We start from the raw sequence: 10205 nt of genomic DNA, 5'->3' as shown, positions 1-10205 counted from the left end.
TAAAACAACAAAATGTTAAATAAATATCATAAACTATATCATGAGAGTAATTATTCTTTAGAGTCATTTCTTTATTTTAATTCTTTATTTTAATCTCCTGATTTCACATGAAGCTTTTAGACAGCCTCACTGGTGTGACCCACTGTTTTGTCAGAATATTGTCCTAAAATAGATCACAAATAGATCAAATATCATAATGTTGGTAGTATATCCTGATTAGCAATTTGTGGTTTGATTCCATGTAGCAGCATTTTTGTAAAATGATTTTTTTTTTTTTTCTGGAAAAATGTCACTGGTGTTACTGTCAATGGTGTTACCTTCCTCCTGGTAGCATCCTCATCCTGGCCATGCTTCCTGTCCTCTCTTTTAAAAAAATTGAACATATCATCTTTTTTTTTAATCTTTAAGGGTGTCCCTAATACATAACATATAAAAACTATTAAATATTGCTAAGGTAAAATCAATGACAAAAATATGGTGTATGCTAAGTAAATGCCGAAAAAGACTGAAAAAGGTTTCATTTATGCAATTCAAGGAGCCATTAAGTTATCTAATAATGTGGAAAAAGTTAAAGTGTTAAGAAGGGCGGTTTTTTTTTAGACCTTGCAACCCTAAAAATGCTCTTTTCTGTTGAATGACTCATAAATATCAGTGTGTTTCCAAACCAGCAAAAACTAAGCGAAGAAATTTTAATCTACATATTTGCTATGTCACTATATTGCTGTTAATATTTTTTTATTTTACAAAGAGAAGTGACTTTATAAGTGGATGTCTGCCTGTTTAGAAAAGGCTTTAATGTCTAATTTTTAACTTGGATTACTAGCAAATAAAATTGGTGCACACAACAAGTAACAGCCTGCAAGTGCACTGATACACTAATATACAAGAAAGTAGTGCAACTAATAATAGACATGCTAATAATATAAAAACATGTCTTAATCGATTTATAGCATACAATGACTTAAACAGTGTGTGTATGAGTTTTATTGAAAGCATTTGCACTCTCCTCCCTCCTCAGGCTTAGTTTGGATGAGTGATATTAAGGTGGGGGCCAGTGCATCTTATCCGGTGGCCCATAATTCTTTGCACCGTCCCTTGTGCTGGGTAGGTTTAGCAGACATGCTCATTGGAGGCTTAGCGCGTCACAGGGAGGGCGGACAGTGGTGTGGACCATGCAGCCTGTGTCACAGGAGGATGAGGGTGCCGCCTAAAAGCGTGAAGACTTATTGGATACGAGTTGTTGCTAGGGGCGTGGGCTGTGCCGTGAAATAATATACTTTTCCTCAAACACCAGATAAGACAAGATAAAAAAAATATCTGGAAGACAACAGTGGTATCAGCTGGGTAAGAGATACGCTGGGAGCTTCCTGCCTAAACCTGAGGGAAAGTGTGCCGCAGTGGCATAATCTGATAAGCTTCAATCCATCCTGCACTCCGCTTCTCAGCGACACTGAAGGGAGATAGAAGTGCGTTAGGATGGTTAAAGGAAGGATGAAGAGGAGCTGACGCTTAATGGAACTCATTCACGTCTCAACCCGGAACACCTGCGATTTATTTGTATGAACCGGGTCCCGGCTCGGTGCGTGTTTACATGGATGACAGCTGCGCACTTCGTCCCGTGACGTGTCTTTGGGGGGGGGGATTAGCGCGTGGCACAGCCTAAACATCCCGGCCTGTCCACTGTCGCCAGTGATTTATTCGCGGAACAATCACATTTGTATCGAGGAGGGATCTTATGCAATGTGGAGGGAAGTGTTTACGTGAGAATGACATCAGGCGTAAGTTGAGGATCTGCGCTGTATTGCAGCAAGGTGCACCGGCGCGTGAGGTGGCAGGGACTAATGCACGCACCCTCCAAGCGGGACGTTTTGCGGGGATGTTCTGTGTCCTAAACAAACACGAGACTTATAAGGCCATACATCCTGAGCTGGAGAACTGCGTCACTGCATGCGCGAGCTGCAGGTAGGCAGCAAACTCTCCCACCAGCGGGGAGGCGCGTGCTCATTCTCCTCCCTGCACCATGTCACCGGTAAGTGTTTAACAAGTTACCGGGATGGATTCGGCGGAAGATTCAAGAAAAGACCCGCCACTGGTGTCTACGTTTTCCTCAGCGCCTAATTTAGACTCGGACATTAACGCCAATGCCCGCAGACCTGTCTATGAGAACGGGACGGACCACAATGTCAACATCCAGAACGAAGCCCTGCGAGGGGCGAGTGACCCCAGCGCCTACCCGTCCAACGACTACCAGGGGCTGGTCCGCCAGAGGTTCATCCGCCGGAGCCTCTGGATGTCAGACTCCGAGGAGCAGCCGCTTGACACCCAGGAGTGTGTTAACAGCAGCCCGGTGCTCAACATCGACCTGCGGACCATCGTGGACCGTAGTCGGACCCGGGCCCTGCACGGTGCCAGGCTGTGCCTCCCGGAGAGCTCGAGCACCGAGAGCCAGGTGGGCTTAAAGGACAGCGTCACGGAGAGCTCGAGCACCGAGGAAGAGAAGGGGGGCACAAGAGTGAGCGAGCCAAAGGCAGAGGTCGTGCCCTCTGACGTCACAGGCAAAGCAGGAAGCGATGAGAATGAAGAGGAGCCAGGGATGAAGGCGGTGTCCACCTCACCAGGGGGCCGCTTCCTCAAGTTTGACATTGAGCTGGGGAGAGGCTCCTTTAAGACAGTTTATAAAGGTCTGGACACCGAGACGTGGGTGGAAGTGGCGTGGTGTGAACTCCAGGTGGGTTTAAGTGCAGCATGACAACTATCATTAAACGACAGGCCCATGGTTTCCATGGCAATAAGTCACACTGTTTTATTTAGGCTAAACAAAGTTGGGTACTAAAAAGACTGTCAGTGGTCAGCCCTTTTACAGAGGCAAAAACATCATTCAGAGGGGACAGCAGCCTTTATGTCTTAACTTTTACCCATCAAACAGAGCATTAATGCATTACAACTATATACATTTAACTTAGGTAATGATATGTGTTCATTTCTTTTCTATAGCGTAACATCTGGTACACATAGATGTAGCCTGTAATATCAAATCAGCTCTGGGGCCAGGGACTTCTATTATGAAAATTTTAAACTGCATAAAGCTTCCCTAACATCCAGTTCTGTGATTATGAGTTATGAATTGCTGATGTATAACTGCTCAGTTTTTGCCTTTTCTCATTCCCTGTCAAACTTCCTGCACATGTCGTTTTGACATGAACTAGTCAGCAATTATGGGCATTATTGTATCGTCTGGATTATATTTTAAAGGTTAAGTGTTGTATTTTGTACTCTCATATTAATGTAGTATTATGCTTTAAAACATCCACGTGACATTCAGTCCCCACCATTCTGTTTTATGTAATGTTTCTGTGAATGAGCCGACTTTGAGTCCCAGGAGCTGCAGGAAAGTATTCTTCAATGTTGTTACAGGCCAGAGTGTGGAGGCATTCATCTAGATTCATACTTTTTGTCAGCACTCACATTGAACCAGCTTTTCCTCTCATAATTCGGTTGTGACTTCAGTAGAACGCCTGCATTCTTCTTTTCCTTTGTCATCCTTCTCCAATTATAAATGATCTGAAATCATTTTGTTCTCCTAAACAGCAAAGATGTTATCAAGAGCTGAGCAGTGGACGCTGTTATCACACAGGAGTTTATTATGGGGCTATTTTAATCACATAGTTTTGCCTCAGTGACAGTTTAGTGTATAACTAAGCCGTGCCTGTATGTGGTAATCTAATGATCAGTTTAGATATATTCCATGTGATGTGCAGATTAACACTGTGACCTATAAGCAGAAGCTTCGCTAATGTCACAATACGGCAATTCTGCAGTAATGATAAACTAACTGCACATCACATCATGACACATCATCAGACTGACTTAAGCACACTAAATGACCCCTTAAAAGGTCAAATTTGGGATCAGTGTATTTATTTATTGGTGTCGGTTTCACCTCTTATAATGGTTCAATATTATCCCACTGTCTTCCTCTATTATCTTTAGTGTCTTCTTTAACTCCTATTCATATTAACCTCACTACTGTATGAAGACATGAAGCGATGCTGTGACTCAAATTTGCACCAAAATCTATTTACAGATTGTATTTTTTCGATCAAGTTTCAATGTTGTGCCCCACTGATCATATATATGTGTTACGAGTCAGGACCAAGGTTATTATAGTCAACCAAGACTAATAAAATGACTAAAAGTAACATGTAAAAATCATTTTAAGTTGACTAAAACTATATAAAAACTAAGCTTTACAAAAAACAAAAACTAACTAAAACTGCCTACAGGACTAACTAAAACTAGGGCTGCAAGCAGTACTAAAGGGCCCTTGCAACCCACTGAATGTCGGAGTGTACCGCAACTGCGGGTGTGTGGCAGAAGCTGGGTTGGCAAGCTGTGCAGTGAGCTGCAGCACAGCAGAGAGAGCATGTAAATCCTTCAACTCAAAAATAATACGCATGTTGCACTTTGTATATGAGGTGGTTCTGCCCCTTAACACTAGGTGGCAGTATGAGAAAGTAAGGAGCAAATATCATGTAAATGTGATGTGGGCAGGACAGATATTATTAATTGTATAAAACTTCATTCACTTAAATTAAGATGGGAGATTTTCTGTAAGAGGTTCTGGTTTCTGGTTTGTTACAGTGGGCGGCACTAGCGCAAAATAGTGAAATTAACCATCGTATATGAAGAGGGACAGACCTTGATCATACATGATAGCTTTGAAGCAAATCAGATGTTTCATATAAGAGATATGCCAACTTCCTGTGAAACCGGCAAGTTATTCGAAATGCTCGCCATAGCCAGTGAGGTGTCCTGTAATAAGAAATCTAAGCTTGATAGGTTCAGCTAATATGTATAAAGATATGGCTCAGGTGTGTCACTTCCTGTTGCCAGTAGGGAGTGCTACGGTGAAACAATGAAATTAACGTTTCAACTCAAACAAGGGCAGACCTTGCTCATACACATGCAATTTGAAGCAAATCAGAGATTTTATATGAGAGTTGTGGCAACTTCCTGTGAAACTGGTGAGATGTCATGCCATTGCCAGTGAGGTGTCCATTAATGTAGCATGTCAGTATTGTGGACAGTTACTGAGGGACAAAATCTCCTTTCTTTAATCTTTGACTGCAGCAGACTGGCTGACATATACTTCATAACTTGGAGAGAGTAAAATGTCTTGGTTTGATAGAAGAAGACTTCACACAGTGGTTGATTTTAGGTCTTGAGTTGTATTCAAATATCTATTTAGGATGAATACAATGAAGTGTCGAGTAGCCTGTTTGAATGTCTAATAAAATGGATAATGTTTACTTTTTCTGCCCTTTTTGTGTCTCGCCCCTAACAAGTTCCCCTTATTAGAACTAACACCAAATCTAATAAAAGCTAAACAAAAACAAAGCCTTAAAAACTAAACTAAACTAAAAAAAATGGCAGTAAAGACGAATTAAAACTCAACTAAAATTCAAAACAAAAAGTAAAAACTAAATCAAGTTAAAGAATGAAGCAAAATCCCAAACTATTAGAATCTTGGCCAGGACAACAATAAATACAAATTGCTATTAATATTTTGTTTTATCCTTAAAATGAGGTTAAATTTAAAACATAATACCATGTACAAAGTACCAAAGGTGTGCATATTTTATAGTCTTTCTAAAGGAAACAATGGCACTGCCACTAAGTTTTAAAACTGACACATTCACAAAACAAGTATATCTGACCTAAAGTTTACTTAGCTTTTTGTACTAGAAGTCAAAATACTTTAATTTCTGAGTAATTCCAGCAAAGGACATTCATTATATTGCCTGAAGCAGGTTGTATACTAAGCATTACACCACCTGATTTGAATGGCTGTTTTTCTTTGTCTGTTTGCTGGCTGGTTCTCCTACACAGGGGTTTAAAGGTTTAATAAGGAATGAAACAATAATATGGGTTAGCCTGAGTCATCACTTCAGCTTCATTAAACCAACTTCTCATTTATGAATTATTATAACGGGGGTGAGTCACGGTTTCAATTTGACTTGAACACATTTGTGTTTCTGCCTTCCTGCTCTCTCAGGATCCAGGTTCACCCGATGTGACCTGAGGGGAAAAATAACAAAGATGGCAGCTTAACTCAGTCAGTATAAGACATTCCCTTTACTAATCTCATAGCTCTTTAAGGCACATGTAGAGAGGAAAGTATGAATGTGAGGTGCAGTTTTCCATTAGTTTTAGCACAATGATATGCATATGAGGCTCATTGACGCTATCTTTCAATCAATCCTTGTAGTAATTAAAACAAAATCAGCTTTACATCATGTACATTTCTCTTGGTTTTAAATCAAGAATCAGCCTCACTTCACTGCTTTTCTTCTTAATTTTAAAGACGCAGTGTTTGAACCTGTGTAGCTTAATTAAGAGTCAGACAGTTTTAGTTTTTTAAATCTTTATTAGGGACTTGGTGTGTGATGCTTTTTCAAGTTTTCTTTTGTTATTGATTTTGGAAGAAATCATCCACTGGTGTTATTCAGTTCTTCTACAATAAAGCATTTTTTTCTTCAACGCATCACTGAAAGATAATCTCTGCAATGTACAGTGTAGTTAATCAGGTTCTTATGGGAGAGCTGGTGATGATTCAACAATTCAGTCTCTGGAGGTGAGGCCTTGCCCTTCAGAGCTTTTGTGTCTGTGCGCCTCGCTCACAAAAGCCACTGTAGCTCAAACAGTGCTGTGTGTGTGATTGGAGAGTCAGGCTAAGCGTGAGACAGCAGAAAACATAGATGCTCACAGAGAGTCAAATCTGATCTGAAGAGGAGCTTGCGCCCTGTGCCCAGCAAACCAGACTGCTCATCTTGTTACTAATTTATCCCCTGAATGACGATAAAACATCTGCTGAGCTAGTTGTTTACTAGAAATAAGCAAATGATGCAACATGATTCAGTAAAAACCCTCTACCCCTGTGAGATCTCATCTCACAGTCTGACATTATTATTTGTCCTGTTTGATTGCTTTGTAATGAGTCTAAATGTGGATTTAAAGCGCTGAGGATTTACCACAGTGATGTGTTTTTTTGAAGAGTCAATCCTGCTGATGCAGCCCTCTGCACCAACACTGAGAGAGGAAGGAGGAGAGTCAGGTTCACTTCAGGACGCTGTGTAAGACGTGTAGTATCTGATGCACAGAGATCGAGATTCATATGAAATGCAGCGCAATGTCCTTGCTCCTTCACATTTCATTAACTAATAATAATCAGAGCTACCCGTACCCTTTCTTACTCAGTTCTTATTTACAGAATGAATTTTTACTTAAGCTGATTATGTGTTGTAGGAGCCACACCCTTTTATCTTGTCTCTGCATAGAACCATAAATAATCTGTGAATAAAAATCAGACATTATGGGAATAAAGATGCAGCTGTAAAATATAAAATATGTTTGTATTACACAGCAGGAGGTTTATCCTGCACAGTAACCTAAGGTGCTTCAGGCTAAGCGTTGTATAGGTTGCCATGGGCTATGAATGAAACCTGACTCTCCAGCATCAGTGTGTAATCCCTGCCCGGAGATGTACTGCAGATTATTGTAGATGATATCAGACAAACTGTGTGCACACTCATCATTACCATTAAAATGTGTGTATTGAGACAGCAGCGGAGAAAATCTGAAGGTCATGTAGCATATGTCGTGGCCGAGGTGGTCGGCTTGTATCTGCTATGCTGACTGGAGGGAAGCAGAAATGTAGAGGATGTTCTCTGTCAGCTCTTTTACTATTTATACAACAGTTCAGGGAAGGCAGGGGCCAAAATATTGATCGAGTATACACGGATTCACTCAGGTCTGTAACACCAAATATGTAGGATTTAAAGATTTATACAAGGTAAATGAAAAACAGATTTTTAAGCATTTATAATAAAAGAATATATCTAGCTGGTCTTAAGGTTATTTTACAGCACATTTACTGCATACCTTTAAGATAATTTGTATCTGGATCACAACAAGAAATAAAAGTTTATTTAGATTATAGAAATAGTCTAGTTTCCACTCATAGTTGTGATTAGCTGTCTGTTTTATACACAGTTATGACATAAAGACAGTTCAGACCCCCATGTTTACCCACCATAAATGCCATGTTTGTGTGCACTTCAAACACAGCTGGGGCTGCTCTGCTTCTAAAGACTTCTTAAAGGTGCTTAAAAAGTATTTTCTGTCTTCTATTACCATCATAAAGTTGTTAAATCTGGACAGAATTGATCACTGCAGCAGCTGCTCCTCTGATAAGGCTCCAGAAAAAAACAAAAGAACGGGCGACCTTGAAAGCCATTATTTCTCAATTTTGAAGCACTAATTGTCTTCCTTCATTCACTCCAGGAACGGAAACTGTCCAAAGCTGAGAGACAAAGGTTCAAAGAGGAGGCAGAGATGTTGAAGGCACTGCAGCACCCCAACATCGTGCGGTTCTACGACTTCTGGGAGTCACCGGTGAAAGGGAAGAAGTGTATCGTTCTGGTGACTGAGCTGATGACTTCAGGGACGCTAAAAACGTGAGTTAAAAGTTGTTTTTTTACTTCACTGGCATAATTTAGGTGTACTGGTTTGTGGATAATATCTTGCAGTCTCAAACAACCTTAAAGTAATGACGACTGGACTGTCTGCTTTATGTGCATCAAGTTTCATACCAACTGAATGACACCATTACAGTGAACGTCACACTGAATAGAGACTCACATATGTTCCTTAAAAGGGTAAAAAATAGTTGTTATTTTTATCCTTTTTTCTCAAAACCTAATTAGTAAAGAAAAATAAATAATCTAATGTAAGAATAGGAAAAAGGCTCTCAGGCAGCCCGTTTAAATTTGTTTGTGACTACAAGAGTCATCAGGGATTCATATTTAGTGCATGTCTGCAGCTTAATTAAGTAACAGCAATTCAACAAACCAACAACTCATTAGAAAAACTTCTAAATAAACAAGGAGGAGGAATGACGTCAATAGTTAGTTTGTCCATTGACCATTAATTGTGGTTTTAAAAGCAAATGTCTGTACCTGGAACCTCTTTTTCATAGTTTGTTTCGCCTCCACAGCTACCTGAAGCGTTTTAAGGTGATGAAGCCCAAAGTCCTCCGGAGCTGGTGCAGACAGATCCTCAAAGGCCTCCACTTCCTCCACACAAGGACTCCTCCCATCATCCACAGAGACCTCAAGTGTGACAACATCTTCATCACAGGTCCTACCGGCTCTGTTAAAATCGGAGACCTGGGCCTAGCAACACTGAAGAGGGCCTCCTTTGCTAAAAGTGTTATAGGTTAGTCATTTGACTCTTTTATTTAAATCTGAATGAAATATATTTCAAACCTGCAATAATAGATTTTTGGGAACTTTTGAGGATGGCAGAATCAAGCTGGAGATGGACCACTCAGGGTTAGTGTGGATCCTTGAAAGTTTTAGAATGTCAAAAATTGGACACCTGTAAGACCACTGCATTGGCAGTTGAATGAGACTCTTTGGATAAAATCCTTGAATATTTAAAAATTTGCAGGCACCCCTGTACTGAATTATATTAAAAAGGCCACAATGGTTTGACTCTGAAAGAGTTGCTTCATATTGATTTAAAAAAATAAAAATGAATACGAGAATATATCTTTTATAACTTTAAATTGTGTTTATCTGTCATTTGATGGAACAAAACCTAAATATTTGTCATGATGAAGGAGTTGTGTTGAATTTCAGTCCTTGTCACTGGTATTGATCTTGCTGAAATAAGATCAAGCCTAGAACATCGAGTCTGAGATGGTAATTTATCCCTGTCTCTTACATTAACTCTCCAGGCACTCCAGAGTTCATGGCCCCAGAAATGTATGAGGAGCACTATGATGAAGCTGTGGATGTTTACGCGTTTGGGATGTGCATGCTGGAGATGGCAACCTCAGAATACCCCTACTCCGAGTGTCAAAATGCAGCTCAAATCTACCGCAAAGTGACCAGTGTGAGTCCATGTTTAAAGCTGTTTTTACCTGGCATTAACATAACTGTGCTCGGTATTGCAAAATATAAGACCCAGGCTTATTCAACACATAATTTTATAGCCTATATTTTTTGCAAGTGTACTGAGATGCGAAGAGAAAGTTACAACTAATGATCATCAATTAGATTGGTATATTTGACAGTTTACTGAATTTACAAAGCAACCCAGTATTTAAAAGTTTAAATCTAATGTCCACTACATTCAACCAG

The 10205-nt window shown here is 40.0% G+C and overlaps 1 protein-coding gene across 3 annotated transcripts in view; it reads left to right on the top strand.

The window, feature by feature from the left end:
* Positions 1-1695: 1695 nt before the first annotated feature.
* Positions 1696-10205, top strand: part of wnk2 (WNK lysine deficient protein kinase 2) — a 34284-nt gene continuing 25774 nt past the window's right edge. For all 3 annotated transcript variants that reach the window (XM_041816756.1, XM_041816764.1, XM_041816747.1), the window contains exons 1-4: positions 1696-2728; positions 8344-8516; positions 9056-9276; positions 9800-9957. In XM_041816756.1, coding sequence (XP_041672690.1) covers positions 2054-2728; positions 8344-8516; positions 9056-9276; positions 9800-9957 — 1227 coding nt within the window. In that variant the 5' untranslated portion in view covers positions 1696-2053. The remainder of the gene's footprint in view (positions 2729-8343; positions 8517-9055; positions 9277-9799; positions 9958-10205) is intronic.

Source organism: Cheilinus undulatus, linkage group 3 (assembly GCF_018320785.1).
Source record: "Cheilinus undulatus linkage group 3, ASM1832078v1, whole genome shotgun sequence".
Lineage (NCBI taxonomy): Eukaryota > Metazoa > Chordata > Actinopteri > Labriformes > Labridae > Cheilinus > Cheilinus undulatus.
The sequence above is the reverse complement of the archived record's forward strand: the minus strand, read 5'-3'. Positions and strand labels throughout refer to the sequence as shown.